At 38.6% G+C, this 16,825-nt stretch overlaps 1 protein-coding gene across 2 annotated transcripts in view; it reads left to right on the forward strand.

Moving 5' to 3' along the window:
* LOC145270621 (uncharacterized) overlaps positions 1 to 16,825 on the forward strand; it is a 122,606-nt gene that overhangs the window by 72,293 nt on the left and 33,488 nt on the right. For both annotated transcript variants that reach the window (XM_080126247.1, XM_080126246.1), the window contains one exon: positions 9,386 to 16,244. In XM_080126247.1, coding sequence (XP_079982373.1) covers positions 9,520 to 16,244 — 6,725 coding nt within the window. In that variant the 5' untranslated portion in view covers positions 9,386 to 9,519. The remainder of the gene's footprint in view (positions 1 to 9,385; positions 16,245 to 16,825) is intronic.

The following is a 16,825-nucleotide window of genomic DNA, read 5'->3' on the forward strand; positions in this document are numbered from 1 at the left end:
CTGTATACTGATTCTTGGGATTGCCATCAAAATACTTCAGCAGAAACTGGTTGCCATAATGGTTGAAGGTTGGTATCCGTATATAGTTAATTTTTTACGTATTTAAATTACTTATATCTAATTAGTAATTCATCTCAATAAAATATACAGATACTACACTTTGATCTTGACCAAAAGGCCAAAGTAATTCATCTCAATAAAATATACATTATCTAAACCAGAAAAAAAAATAAAAATATGTAATGGTAGCAAAAGTTCAAAAATGAGGAACGAGAATATGACTGAAGAATGCTTTATTTTCAGTTTGCACATCCTCGTAATTTACTGTACAATTCCTCAAAATGTTCAAATTACAAAAGGTCTTCACGACAAAGTTTTACAATAAGCCTATTAAATCCGATGTCAAATATTACGGAATATGGCTGAATATCAAGATCATTTCTCTTATCAGATAATGGATCTCTTATGACCTGTGATCATTAATACCCCAAACTTTCTTTTTGGCCAATATTGATTCTGTAGTAGTTTGGTGTTTTGATGGAGGCTCATACTTGCTGCCACTTGTTCCTGGAATGGCTGTCCCTGAATATTCATTGTTTCCTTTTCTTATGTGCAACTTTTGCTTCTTTCGAACGAACCTTTCAATAATGGTTTATGCGATGGTTTGACATAACTTGCAAGCAGCTGTATACTGATTCTTGGGATTGCCATCAAAATACTTCAGCAGAAACTGGTTGCCATAATGATCGAAGGTTGGTGTCAGTATATAGTTAATTTTTTACGTATTTAAATTACTTATATCTAATTAGTAATTCATCTCAAAAAGTGGGAGGAGGTTAATTGTGATGGTTTGACATAACTTGCAAGCAGCTGTATACTGATTCTTGGGATTGCCATCAAAATACTTCAGCAGAAACTGGTTGCCATAATGATCGAAGGTTGGTGTCAGTATATAGTTAATTTTTTACGTATTTAAATTACTTATATCTAATTAGTAATTCATCTCAAAAAGTGGGAGGAGGTTAATTGTGATGGTTTGACATAACTTGCAAGCAGCTGTATTCTGATTCTTGGGATTGCCATCAAAATACTTCAGCAGAAACTGGTTGCCATAATGATCGAAGGTTGGTGTCAGTATATAGTTAATTTTTTACGTATTTAAATTACTTATATCTAATTAGTCTCGGGATCTCTACTGTAAAGGGGTGGGATTTAGTTGCTTGTCGAGTTTGTCGAGGAGGTACATGTGCATGCAGTTCGTCAGAGCATTCACCATTAAAGTATTTGTAGAACAGGCTATCTGTGCCGAAATCTAAACGCAAATTCCTTGAACAAAGTTTCTTTCCTAGAACTGTCCGTCTGTGGAACTCTGTTCTGCTGACCTGCTTTCCAGCTAATTATAACATTCAAGTCTTCAAGCCCAATGTAGACAAGTTCTTGTTAAGTCGACCCCCTAAATAATCCATTTCTAACTTATTTTAACCACTATTAATATGCTGCTATTAACCCTTATCCCTGAGTTGTCTCCGGGCCTGATAAGTGGTGACCTCCATGTAAAAAAAAAAAAAAAGAAAACAGAAAAAAATAAAAAATATGTAATGGTAGCAAAAGTTAAAAAATGAGGAACAAGAATATGACTGATGAAGAACGCTTTATTTTTGGTTTGCACATCGTCGCAATTTATTTCAACATGAAAAAAAATAATGTTAACTCGATAGGAAGAGAATTTTCTTTGAAAATTGAAAGATGAAATAATTTTCTTTGACATTTGATTTAAAGTAAAAAATAATAATGTTCATTCGGTAGGAAGAGAAAGGAGGGAAATTTTGCATATGCTTACATCTATTTGAATCAAATTCAGTGCAGTTGTAAAAGTTTACATGTTAACAGCACGTCATACGTGTCATTTGATAATATGGTTTAGACGATGCATGCCTCTTCAAAAAATTTTTCAATTTTCACAGCTTTGTTCATGGAATCTACGTTTAGGTTTAGGCACAGATAAAGAGTGGGGGAAATTATTGATAGTGGTTTTAGCTAGAGGAGTGTTTCTTGTGAAAGTTTGGTAACAGCTCGTCATACCTGTCATTTGATAATACGGTGTAGACGATGCATGTTTGATAAATTTTCACTGGCAAGCAAAAGAGGGAGTTAATTTCTCTTCGTTTACAATATAATTAATATTAGTATCATTTATGACAACAAAATTTACTGATAAATCAGATTAGAAAACCTATTAATCGGCCGATTAAACTAGCTGACAGCTTGGCATTGCCCGATCATACAATACGCTTAAACATGATATTTAATATATGCAGATTACATATTTATTATTATAGAATCAATCCTTTATTGATTATTATATATTACGAGGAATAATTTGCTCAGTGGACTAATTTTGCAAAAAACAAAAATTTTTAATAATAATGACAATGTCACTCATCAAATTCTGTCTGTGTTTGTTTACAACATCATGTCAGCTGATATTTTAGGTTGACAATGAATGCCCTGGAAACGTCACTTCTGATTAATATTTAGTTTCAAAATATGCAAACGAAGAAATGATTTGCTGTGATTTTAAAACTAAATATTAATCAGAAGTGACGTTTCCAGGGCATTCATTCTTTTATCATAAATCAAACTCATTAATAAGAAAAACTGAAAATAGTGAGGTACACCCAGGTTCAAACGAGGGATCATTCATGGGAAGAGTAGGGGTGTTTTGCAACTATTCTTTATTACAACTATACTGTGGCTATTTTCTTACAACTAAACAAATTTAACCCGTTGACAAATATAAGAACAATTGTAGTAAAGCCAAGACACCTTCTACTACTACTACTACTACTACTACTCTATCCGTCACTTTTCCTTCCTTCCTTCTTTTTTATTTTTGTTTTCATTTCTACATAAAAAAATAGCTGTGTGAGAACGGTGAATTTGTTGTCACATTTACTAATCTGTTTCAATATTAGTTTTATTTTATTTTATTTATTTAGGTTTTATTTTTTCTTCAGGTTTTATTAATTATCTATTTTTAGATTTTAAGTTTCTATAACTTGGTGAAAGGATTCCAATATGGGTTTTTCATTCTTATATTTCTCATCAGTAGGTGCATGTGCGTGTTTTCTGCTAAATGACTCTCGTCTGCGTTCTATTCGTAGGGAAATCATGTTTAATTTTCGATTTTTGAGCGATTATTCGGAAAAATAGGTAACTTTACACGAATCGGGAGGATTTTTTTTTTCATGTTTGAGTGATCCGTCCGTGATTTTTCATTTTAATATTCTTTCATAGAAATGTTTCTGTTGTGTCAAAAAACAAACCTATTTTCTTTACGTCACAAGTGTCACGCTCATACATGAATTCCATAGCTAATATAACATACTGACCAATTGAGATATATCTCCAGATTATAATAAATCTGTTTTTTTTTTTTTCTTTTTTTTTTAAGAAGAAATGGTTTGCTGAAGTTTTGTTACCTCCACTTGACCGATGTAACGAAAAATATTTCCTAGCAAATGTTATTCCCATTTTTAATTAGTAATACACACGGACGAAAAAAACGCTTTGGATAATCACAGATTTCAAGGTAGTTCTACTAAAATAGCCATATTTTTTAAACCAAAGCACTTCAAGTCTTCAAATTACTACTGTTTTGTTCGGAAATGAATATACTTTCAAATGAATTAATAAATATGAATGTACATTATATATTTTAAGAGTTTTAAGCAAATAAAGTGATAAAAATGTGAACGTCATAAAATGGCGTTTTGGTAAGGTTTTATAATGACCCTCCCTGTTTTCTAAAGGCCCGTACCATGATTGTATGAAGAATTTCGTTATGAAATTTGGGAATCAATCAGAAGAGGTGTTAATCTTAATACTGTCAAGTGTCCGAAATATTTTTGACCATTTCTTTTTTTGTTGTGCTAAAAATAAGACTTTAATATGACGAGTATCAAATAGTCATAGCACAGTATAAACAACACGCATTCTTTAATTTTTATTCACAAACGAATTAAGAAAAACATGAAAATATGAATATAAATGTTCTGATATGTTTAATTAGAACTATTTTGTTATCAGAATAACATTAGTTTAGAACTATTCCGTTTTCAGAATGTATAACAACAATTCCACCCAATTCGGCATTATGAATCCATTATAATTTCTCACATTTCTGGTCAAATTTAAAAACATGGTTAAAAAAACAAAATAAACTTTTGTAGATATATAGCTTGCATGCACTTTTATTCATTGGATTAGTTTTGAACAGCGAATTAAGACAATGTTTTACTGCAAACAGCCACGAACGTTTTTTTCAAAATCAAAAGATGTATGAAAATCTCGTTTGTATTACTATACACATAGATTTGAAAAAGTTGTCAAAAAAACAAATATATAACAAATAAATGTTATCAAAGTCAAGATAAGTTACTTTTCTACCTAACTGGATATGTTTTTAGTGTTTATATTTAATGTAACATGTTTATTCAGCTCGAAAAGCATAGTGTTTACCGATGTATTCGAAAATTTAAAGTGACGGCCGACTCTCTGAGGCAAGTTTGGGAAAATGAGTTATAAATAAAAACCAGACAAAATACTGTTAGAAACTCGCTCAATATATGTTACCGTTACATAGGCGGACATATATTCAGCGGGTTTTTAACAGTATTTTGTCTAGTTTTTTTATTTTTATCTCATTTTCCCAAACTTACTGTGTGAAAGAGATAGTTGGCCGCCATTTTTAACTTTCCAATACATCGGTAAGCACTGTATGTTTTTCGAGCAGAATAAACATGTTACATTAAATAAAAACATGCGTTGCATAACATTTATTTGTTATAATTTTATTTTTTTTATTTTTTGCACAACTTTTTCGTACCTCTATGGCAAGTAATACAAACGCACAAATAGTGTTGACTGTTGAGCATTTCCTGAGAACAAGACAAATGTCAGTTAGTTGACACTTAAATATTTGAAGTCTTGATAATGACTTAAAAATAAATAGTAAAACAAAATACTGTTAGCAACCTACCTACTAAAGTTATGTGTGGCAAGTCTCTTCCTAAAACACTCTTTAACCCTAACAATAACACTAAGTTCGAGTGGCAACCCCCCCCCCCAACAAAATACCTCTGTAAGCCACATACAAGCGTCTAAAAAAAAAAAAAATAGATCCTTCCTTAAAGAAAAATGCACATAAAAAATTGGTTAACTGTCCTAAAATGCTGGAAATGGTGAATTATTTTACATTAAATTTTTGTGAAACTAATCGCCCCCCCCCTCTAATATTGTTTTTGTTTCTGTCAAGTCTTCAGTATGTTCGCACATAATTTTCCTTAGCCCCACAATTAATTCAAAGTCCGAATGGCAACCCTCCCCATATTCTTATTGCATAGAAACCCTCTTAAAACCACACATGTCTTAAAAAAGATAAAACAAAAAGCATACAGGATTTATCTCCCATAAAAAAAAAACAGTTAACTGCCCTAAAATGCTAGAATGATCTGTAATGAGGAATTATTTTACATTCAATTCTAAAATAATTTGTTTATCTTTCATTAAAGTTTTTCATGGCATTTTATACATAATTTCCTAAAAAGGTAGAATCACATTTTGGAGGGGTGGTCAGAAGGAGTTGAGTGGGGTTAAACAGAATGTGTTAATCTACAATAATACCAAAGAAATATTGCAATATATTCATTTTTAAATGGTGTTATGTTTAGATTTAAGTTTTTTGTACATAAAGCACATTACAATTCAACTTTTGAGTTCTCCAACTTCTTTTCTGTTTATGAATACATGGCATTTTTAAGGAAATTTTTTTTTTTTTTTTTTTTTTTACACAGTGGTCACCACTTATCAAGGCCCGGAAGCCACTCGGGGATAAGGGTTGTTGCAAGTATAGTACGTTAGTGTGGAGATTTGATGAAGTGTTTACTTAAGGGGGCGGTTCATTAGGAATTTGTTAATGTTGGACTTGAAGACATCCAAGTTGTAGTCAGGTGGGAAGCAGGCAGACGGAACAGAATTCCACAGGCGTGCAGTTCTAAGAAAGAAGCTTTGTTCATGGAATCCACGTTTTGATTTAGGCACAGATAAAGAGTGGGGAAAATTACTGACAGTGGATTCAGCTAGACTGGTGTTTTTCGTGAAAGATTGGCGAGGGGGGACCAGAGATTGGAGTTAAGACAAGCACCTGCCATGGAAGTAACGATAAAACAAGGATAGGCTCACAACGTCTCTTCTGTGGGAGAGAGGTTGCAGGGTAGAGAAAAGGGCATCCCCCACTAAGCCACGAAGTCCATTTTGTACTCTGTCAAAGCAGGATAGGCTGTTTTTAGCAGCTCCTGCCCAGATGTGGCAACAGTATTCCATCCTTGGACGTACTTGGCTTTTATATAGATAGAGAATTACATCAGTAGTAAGATATCTTCTGGAACAGAAGAAGGATCCCACCATCTTTCCAGCGACCTCGGCAACAGACTTGATGTACGTGTTCCATTTCAGATCAGGAGTAAAGGACAAACCCAGAAGCTTGTCAAAACGCGGGGCTTCTCCTAGACGAGAGCCATCCATTTCAATTGATGCCAGATCAGAGCATTGATGATGCAAAGATAGGAGTTTGGTTTTAGATGCATTAAAGGAAACCAGCCACATCTTCCCCCACTGAACCACGCGCTCGAGATCAGAGGAGAGAGAATCAGAGAGAACTTTGTCATTTACAGCCTTTGATGTGTTGCCGTAGATGGTCGTGTCATCAGCATAGATGTCAACGAATGATTTAAGTATGTGTTTAGGGAGGTCATTGATGTAGATCAGGAAGAGAGTTGGGCCCAGGATTGACCCTTGAGGGACTCCAGCATTAATACTGCAGGCCTCTGATTTTTGTCCATCAACCACTACTCTTATGAGCCTATCGGAGAGAAATGATTTAATGATTGAGAAAACATTTCTAGTTATATGTACTGCAGATTATTTGGAAACCATGAACTTTTGGATATTTTCAGTAGCATATTCTGATTCCCTGTACAAAAATACACTTATATGGTAAATTTCATTGCTTAATCTTGTGTTTTAACAAAGATATGACATTTTTACTGAAAAAGTAGTGTAAAAAATGTGACGAAACGCATATGGTCTTAAAGAGGGAAAAATATCCAAACGTGTGAGACACAAAAATAGCCATAACTTCCTTAATTTTAATCAGATTTTAAAAATTTAAAAAGATTCTTTCTTAGCTCATCAAACTCTTTCTATGTATACCAATATTGAAATATTTCAAGCCATTTTAATTTTTTCACGTGTATTGCTATTTTAATGAATAAGAGAGAAAACTATTTTTAGGATCAGACATTTTTCAATTTTCGATACTTATCAGACAAATTTCTGAACAAAACATATCGGAATCGGTAATTGTATCGGAATCTGGAAAAATATTGGAATTATCCCATCACTACTATTTACATAGGAGTCACCACTTATTGGGGGCCACTCGAGGATAAGGGTTATTGCGTGTACAGTGGTCAATGGGACAACATCATGAAAATACATGCACATTTAAGAAGTGCTTTTACAGTAATTGGGACAAAATAAGCATTTTATGGTTAAATATTCAGAGATTTATAAAGAATCGGAATCGGGAATTTAGTACGGAATCAGTAATTGTATCGGAATCGGGAAAAGTATTGGAAGCATCCCATCACTAATAATAATATATACAAAATCTGCAATAATTAAAATATCATATTTAAGCGTATTTTATGATCGGGCTACGCCGGGCGTCCCTGCTGGCTTAGATAAATACTTTTGCAGTTTTAACAAAAGAGCTACAATAGTATCAGGGCATCTCGATTTATGTTGAACTAGCGAGGGGTACCCAGCGTTGCCCAGGTGTTTGGAGGGGTGTGGGGGTGTTTTAAAATAAAAAGTAAGTATGAGGATCGAATCCGAACCCTTGAGGCAAAGTTGTAAATTAAAGTGTGAAAAAAAAAACGTGCGACGTTAACCATTGCTCCACCGCGAGATGCTAACGGAAACACGTTTGAATTTATTTACTTACTTGGATTTGGCAGGTGCCTGTTTTAATGAGTTAATGAGGTCAAGTTTGACTACGGGGATAGTATTCATTTACTGCTGAACGCTTTTTTTTTTTCCCCCAAGATGTTATAGGAAAAAGACTAACCCACATGCGGTGAGCGACAAATGTTGAATATTTATCTTCCTGAAATCGAGCAAATTAAATAGACAGGTGAGCTTCGTTGTTAACTGTGAGACATTACGATTTATATGTGATATAAAAAGTTTTTAAAATTTGTGAAGCGAGTGACCGCTTCTTTGAAGAAAGTCTTTTGTTGACATACAGAAAAAGCGAACACATATACATACACACATACATACATACATACATTTTCGCTTTTATATTTATAAATAATCCACAGAATGCCAACATCTATATATAACATATGAAAAAATTCACTGCGGAATTTCTACAGGTTCTGTTAGTTGGATATTATTTTAACAACTAAACCAAACAATCTTATAATTTTAACAACCAAACCAAACAATCTTATAATTTTAACAACCAAACCAAACAATCTTATAATTTTAACAACCAAACCAAACAATCTTATAATTTTAACAACCAAACCAAACAATCTTATAATTTTAACAACCAAACCAAACAATCTTATAATTTTAACAACCAAACCAAACAATCTTATAATTTTCTGGGCTGGTGCATCTACCACTAGTCTCTCCCTCTTAGATAAAGTCCAAAAAAGATTTGTCAATCAAATCAGTCCCATGTTATCAACTAAGCTCCAGCCCCTGTCCCATCACCGCAATGTTGCATCACTGTGCCTGTTTTACAAATATTTTAATGGAATGTGTTCTGATGAACTTGTTTCACTTGTACCCCCTCAACGTAAATATCCCCGACAAACTCGCTTAGCAATAAGATCTCACCCCTTCATTGTTGATGTCCTCAAATGCGAGAAAGCTTTCTATTCTAGTAGTTTCTTCCCTCGAACAGCTAGACTTTGGAATTCCCTTTCTGCTTCTTGCTTTCCTGGCTGTATTGATATGCATAAGTTTAAATGTAATGTAAACAAATATCTTGTTAATCTTTCCTAGACATGGCCCCAAATAGTAGCCCCTTACATCCAAGTGGTGATATGTAAGGGGTGAACATAAGTAAAAAAAAAAAAAAAAATAATAATAATAATATCAGTGCATCTCAATTTGTGTTAAATAATTCACATCAACATATGAAAGAATCCGCTGCGGAAATTTCTACAGGTTTTGTTAGTTGGATATTATTTTTACGACTAAACCAAACAATCTTCTAATTTTTTTTTTTTTTTTTTGTGTTTTGCAGTTTCCTTGAGATGAAAATGGAAAATGGAGCAACCTTTCAAATTATAATCAAACTGGACAGCTAATCCCAGGTTCGCCTTCAGGATGTGAAACGAAAAACCTTTTCTGAAAGGCCTCTCATTTTTGCGGACGAGGATGGATGATTGTACCACAGACAAGCCTCACGACAATCAAGGCAAGCATCTCTTACCTGCAACCAAGGCTGAGATTGGGGGGGATGAGGTCATTAAGGGTGACCAAATCCCCTCACTTGCAATGCAAACAACGCCTGACAAAATGTGGTCACCCGTGTCGGGGGCAAACGACAACTCTGTCGATCGGGAATCCGAACCGGACATCAACCCAGTTGGCAGTTCGGCATCACCCCAGATTGCTGAGTGTGACAGTGCTCAGGGTTCGGGGTCCCAGGAGAGTGACGTTGAGTCTACGAACCTGGTTTTGGCGGACAATGGCAGCAAAGCAGTTATAACGCTCAGTAACCCTCGAAACGCGTCTCCTGAAACCAGCATCTGTGCAGTTTCCTCGACGGTAAACGATGATGAAGAGAAAGAATGTATGACGGTGTCTAGCTCTTTTACGGGTGCGAAACCGATTTCGGAAAACGAAAAGGGCTTCGATAACATCTTTGAAAACGCCTCTGTGTCAGGATCGTCGGTGTTAGCTACAGAACTCTTAAAGTTGCACGAGGGAGAGCGGCACTCGAATAGTGACCAAAAAGGAACTACCGGCATTAACAGCAGCAGTCTTGTTATAAAGACGACGCTCGGAACTAGTTCTGAAAACAAACGTCGGGCTTCCGAGGATGAGGTAGATGGCAAGAGTGAAACCAAAAAAGCAAAGGTTTCAGAAACTAAACAAGAGAAACTGGAATCGCAGGAGGATGACCAGAGAATAATTGCAGATAGTGGCTTAAAAGAATGTATAAGCAACGAACTTGTTACCAAAATCCAAAGTGACAATTTAAAAAACGACAGCTCGAAAGACCGTGGCAGTTGCACTGATTCTTTAGCACCTGAAGAGGTCACTAATTGTTCTAAATTGAATCATAGTGGTTCGATAATTACTGAAAATAAAGAATCTCAACTCCTAGCAAAGGACGAGCCGAAAGAAAAAGAATCTGCCTTTGGATATAACGCGAAAAAAGATTTCTGTAAGGTGCCTGTAGTCAGTTGGTCTAAGTCGATCAGCCAGCCTTGTGCTCAGCCAGTCACTTCAACCATGAGCCGGGACACTACAGACACGATACGCAGAGAAGAGAGCCCGATCCGCCTAAAAGCTAAATCATTCAGCCTAAACGCAGACACTCTCGAGTCTGGCAACGAGAATCAAGAAAACGAGTCCGTCTCCTCCAACCAAAATATCGTCCTTTCTTCTCCATCGGGCACCATTCGTGACTGCCTACAGGACCAGAACAAAGATTGCAGCAATGAAAAGACCTGCGACCCCGACGAAGAAGCTGCGTCTGAAGAAATCAACCCTGATACTCATCAGGATCATCTAACCTCATCTGTCAAAGACTGCCCGAAAATCAACACCTCGTCAGAGGTTGACTTTCACAAAGAAAACGTTGCACCTGACCAGCAAGAATTGTCGACCTCCGCCTCGTCACAGTCGGCTTCAACCATGATCTCCTCATCATCGTCATCATTATCTTCTAGCTCCCCGCCATTAACGACAACAATAACCTCGAAAGATCTGTCCGCACAGCCGGTTGACCGTGTAACCAGCTCATGTAAGACGAATCCGTCTAAAATGGTGATCACATATACCGACGGGCAGTTTGAATGTCAACTCTGCGCCTTCTCAAGCGATCAGGTCAGTTTTGAGGACCATCTTTTTAAGCACATGGAGGACCAGGCACTACGGTGCGATGATTGCTCTGCAAATATTTATTCAATAAACGCCTGGCACCAACATCTCCAAGAACGGCATGAAGGTGAACGCGTCCTGCCGACCAACGTGTGCGAAATCATCGACATGGTCAAATCCACTGGCATCCAAACGTATAATCTGAAACCTTTTGTTCAGCTAGTCGTTAAAAATAATAAAGCGTCTTCCTCCGCGGCGCAGATCTTACATCCAAACCCCGATACCCATAAACAACGTGCCGAACTGTCGGAAGAGTCGTCCTCCCCAACTGTTCCTGATTTTTTAGAATTCACCTTTGTAAATAGAGAGTTTTTTTGCTTGAAATGCGCCAAAAAGTTCCGAGACAAGGAAATCTTCCGATTTCACATCTGGACTCATACTCATTCTCCAGAAAGCACGTACTGCTGCTGTACCACGCTCACGCGTGAAAGCTGTGAGGTTGTGGCCAACATTATTCAACTTATATCGAATATGAACCAGTCCGTCATTACTGATCTGACGGGTACCAAGGAAAAAATAATCATCTGTCGTGTCCGCAAGGTCGATCTGAACCTCGAGACGGTTTTCAAAAAGCCATCAGATATCAAAAACCTGTCCATTTCCACCTCGCTCCTTGCTGACCGTGAAATCCCTGTCAAACAGTCCTCGCCCGTTAGACTTTCAGACCCTCTTGAAGAAAAAGAAAAATCCATAAAGAGTTTTGGAATTGGTGACAAAGCATCGGAAACTCCACAAAAGGGCTTGAAAGAGACGGTGATTGTGGAAAACCCTCTGCGGGTAGGAACTGATTGTTTAACTGCTAGTGGTTCATTGGTCAGCAAAGGTTGTGAAAAAACTACGAACGTGAATACAAAATCTGCTGGTTCCAAAGGTTCAGAGGTCCGAGCTTCGTTGAAAAAATCCGAATCTGAGATCAGTCTCAAAAGCTTTGAGCCAGAAAAGAAACGATTTAAACCCGAACCCGATTTTGGCAGAATAAAAATAAAGCGGGAACCCGAAGAGGATCTGCTACTGGCAGACATTAACAAAAAGATTATGAACATCAAGAAGGAAGTTAAGGAATTCGCCTCATTGACTGATATGCTTTGTGATATGAACGCCACGAGCAAGATAATGTCCCCGATGAAGACGGAACGCAACCCAGCCGACCAAGACGAAGCTCTAAATCTAAAGATCGGTTCTTCGCTTTCGTGGAACGCCGATGACCAGCTGAAAAAGACGGCCACATTGTCGTCTTCATCATCATCTAATTCTTCCAGCCACTTTTCTTTTGGCGGCAAGGGAACCGACCTCTCGAAGACATCAAAGCCGGGCCTGGAAGGCTTCAGTTCTCGAAGCTTTGAACCTGATAACAGGGGGGCGTTCTACAAATGTGGTTTTAATCGTTGCCTGTTCGCTAGCATGAACTCTATGGAATTTAGAAGCCATTTGGAGAACGCCCACAAGTACATGTCCGTATACCCCTGCGCCCATTGTGGACACACGGCCAGCGGGTTAGACAGTTTGCTGCGACACATGCAAGGTCACACAATGTCAAAGGTCTTTCTGCTGTACAAGTGCGCTTTTCTCGGTTGCCGCTTTGGTACCAACCTCCTACACGAGTTCCGAGAACACAACGAGATCCTTCATCAGTACGAGACAAACTTCCGGTGTTTAAATTGCAGCACTGTCTTTTACGACCTGTCGGATCTGATCGGTCATTTGAAGACCAACCTGTTGAAATTCATCCAGTGTCCGCACTGTTCGGTCAAAGATCGTAACCGGCAGACCGTGTTGGCTCACATCTCTGAGGCCCACCCGGGGAAGCCGAAACAGATCGTCGTGACGAGCCAGGTGGTTTGTAGGGAAAAACAAGAGGAGAGTCTAAACAACTCCTCCTCTGTGGCGCCCGAGTCCCACCCGGCTCGTCCTTACGTCCAAGCGAAGAACCCGTTTTTGCAGAAGGACGAAATCGAGTATCTGGAAACGAAGCTTAGCGCCACTGACATTCCGCCAGCTCTTAAACTGAGCCTCGAACGGCACGAAATGGCAAAAAGTTCCGATCAAGATAGCAAAAGCAAGCTGTTACCATTCTCTAAAGAACAACTCGAGCATTTTAAAGAGATTGCGGACAAATTCTTGCATTCTTGCAAACTGTGCACATATTCCACAAACCAGGCATACCGCTTAGAAGAACACATGCAGAATTATCATCCAAGTTTCTTGGCGGATTTCCTAATGAAGCAACAAATGTCGGATTCTTCTGTTCTACCCAAAAGCCAGCAGGATATGTTCTACAATTTCAAGCTCGACCGACCCACCTCGCCTACACCCGGTTTTGAAAACAAAGCCGTAGCAAAGGCTTGTTGTCACTTATGCCCTGTTGCTTATAAGCACGTACAGCAGTTAAAAACGCACGTTCGGGTCAAGCACCCAAAGTGCCACCGTTTGGATTTTTACAAATGCATCCACTGTAACGCCAAATCAACGTCCAAAGAGTATCTGGTAACTTCCTGTAAGAAGCGGCACCCGAACAAAGAGTTCCGTCTGACGCAGGTACAGGAAGTGCTGGAACCATCGAAAAAGAAGAAACCAGAAGTGCTCGATATCATTGCGAACCAGAACCAAGAGAGCGGCGTAACACAGCCTTGCGAACACGGTTATCTCCCGCCCTGCTTGCAGTGTGATGCCAACTCGTCCGACAAGGATCTAAAAGAATGGAAGAAGCATCTCTTTGGCGGCCAGGGTGGTGACGATTCCGTCACCGACTACGAGAAACCTTTCGTCTGCAAAGTGTTCAAGAATATGGTCAAGCCCACAAAAGTCCAGCAACATTCCCCAATCCTGACGGTCCCCTCAGCTAAAAATGCGATTCCTAAAATCACCAGCAAAAGCAAATCAAAGAAAACCTCCAGCGAGAAGAAAAAATCGGCCAACGCCGCCTCGAATATCGACAACAGCTCCGATTTTCTTCCGCCGTGTGAAATCGGCAGCCAGACGCTGGATTCTAAGCTGAGCGTCCTCTATACGCGGAACCGTAAATGGAATCGCTGCAAGTGCTGCCAGTTTACGACAGACCACGTTGCAACCATCCACCATCACATCCTGGACTGCCATTTGAAACTGTACCTCTGGACTTGCCCCTACTGTGACTTAAAAAGCATCAAGAAACAGAACATCATCCAACACTGCCTGCATTTCCACGAGACCAAAAAACCTGGCGCTAACTTTGAGGACCAATCCTGGAATAAACACATTCGAAGTATCCTAAATCTTCTCCCCAAGGACACCTCTGCTAGCACGTTTACGAAACAGACATTCATAATCAGCGGACCAACCTCGGAAGCGCCAAACTGCTACCGCCTAGCAACTGAACCACTGTCCATTCCAGCATCATTGACTAAACCAAATCGGCCAACAGTGGTCAAACTTAGTAACGGGGTTTATAAATGCTCCGTGTGTAGCACAAAGGGGTTCGTCGAGTGGCAGGTACAGAGGCATATAGACACAGAGCACTGGTCCGAACTGAAAGAGTCTGGTGGAAAAGGGACAAGTAATATTGTTTTAAATCTCGAAAATCACCAGGGTGACATAAACAGTGGTCTCGCCGGCTCTGCGAATAGTAAAGAGGTGCCTAATTCGGGGCGAAAATCTCCAAGTAGCACTTTAAGTAAAACTGGACCCGCAGATGAAGCTGAGAACGATGACCAAGACGATATGGAGCAGTTCAGCTTGAGCGCCAGTACGTCAAAAGATGAAGAGATGAAAGCAATGGCAAATAAGATTATCGAGGTATCGCGAGGTATTTTGCAGTGTCCGTTTTGCTCATACCGAAGCCGGCTGCGGACGTGCGTGAAATGCCATATATGGTCACAGCACATGATGCTGAAGCGAAAAAGATGCAAGCATTGTTCGTTTGCCAGTTGGTTCGACAGTGGGATCGAAGCGCATATGGCTACCGAACATCCACGCCTCTGTTTCAGCACCGAGACGGCTAAAAGCGGCTACACTGTTCTGGTCGAAGAGCCGGATGGCACATGGAAAGAGACGACGGTCAATTTTATCCACCCGCCCAAAATGAGCGCCTTGTCACGTAAAAGACCAAGCAGCAAAAAAAGTACCAGCGAAGCGAATCGAAAAAAATCGAAACCTGCTTCCTCGAAAAACACCACGTCTGCAAACAAATTATCCGAATTGGACGACAGCTCGTCTGAGATTTTGAATCTCTCAGGCAAGAAATCAACGACGCCAGCAGCTATTTCACGACCGGGGGTGATTACGTCCTCCAAATCCTCAAATGCTTCCTCAAACACTGCAAAGGCGAACAAACCGGTCAAGCCTGGCCTCGTTATCTCTCCGAAATTCTTTAAGATGAGTAAGTCTGGCGTCATCAATCTCTCCAAGATGCCGTCGCCGGAGGCGTCCGCAGCTACATCCACCTCCAAACAGCAGACGACCGCCCTGTCACAAAATAAGCTGAACTTGATCAACGTCCCCAAATTCAAGGCTCGCGACTCTTCCTCTTCTCACAGCAGCAGTAGCTTCCATGTTGCGGAAGACGACGACGACGAGGAAGAAGAAGAAGAAGAAGAACCGGAAGCTAGCGAGGACGACGACGATGAAGATGATGATGAAATTAACGTCGCTGGTTCGAAAAAAGAAAACCGGAACGCCCAGGAGAAGCAGTGCAAAAACAAAAACATATTTTCGCGACTGCTCGGAAGAAATGAGGGGGGAACTACTAGTGGCCAGCCCCCGAAACGACCAAACAACAATGCTAGTCAGCCGAAGAATCCGATCGAGAAAGCGCTTCCAGATTCCATGATAAGCATTGATACGAGGATGGAGGAAATGTGCGTCCGTGAATTTAATGAGAAGCTCATGCAACATACGTTTACGTGCACAATCTGTTCATACAAGACTACCAATCGGACCACTTTTAATTCCCACACTTACTCCCATAAGCCACCTGCCTTCAAGTGTGGCTATTGTCCCTTCCGGGCGAATCCAAGGTAAGACACATAAAAAAAATACCCACACTTTTTTTTATTACATTTTTACCCCAATTTAATACTCATGTGAGTTTCATTCGATTTACATCTAGGAAACCAATCGATGCAACCAGTATATATATTTATGTATATAGATATTTACGTATGTACATATAAAAATTTATTATATATATATATATATATATATATATACTAGACTACCCAGGAAACCAATCGATACAACCGGTATATATATTTATGTATATGGATATTTACATGTGTACATATAAAAATTTATTATATATATAAGAATAAAAATTACAATAAGTTTACCAAGGTAATCAAAATGGTAAACTTAAAATATATTATAAATATTAAAGAGTTACTATTTACAAGTAAAATAAACTATATATTTGCCTTGTTTGGGGTGAAAATGTAAAAAAAAAAAAAAAAAATGTTAAATAATAATTTTGAAATGATAACTTTAATTTCAGCATCCCAATTGTTCTTTTGGGTTTTTTTTTCACTTTTAAATTATCCAAATAGTTTATACTGTCTGCTTTTTTTTTTTTTTTTTTTTTTGTATGAGCGTGAACCTTGTG

This window comes from Euprymna scolopes, chromosome 46, assembly GCF_053919585.1.
Source record: "Euprymna scolopes isolate OS-2025 chromosome 46, ASM5391958v1, whole genome shotgun sequence".
Taxonomy (NCBI): Eukaryota; Metazoa; Mollusca; class Cephalopoda; order Sepiida; family Sepiolidae; genus Euprymna; species Euprymna scolopes.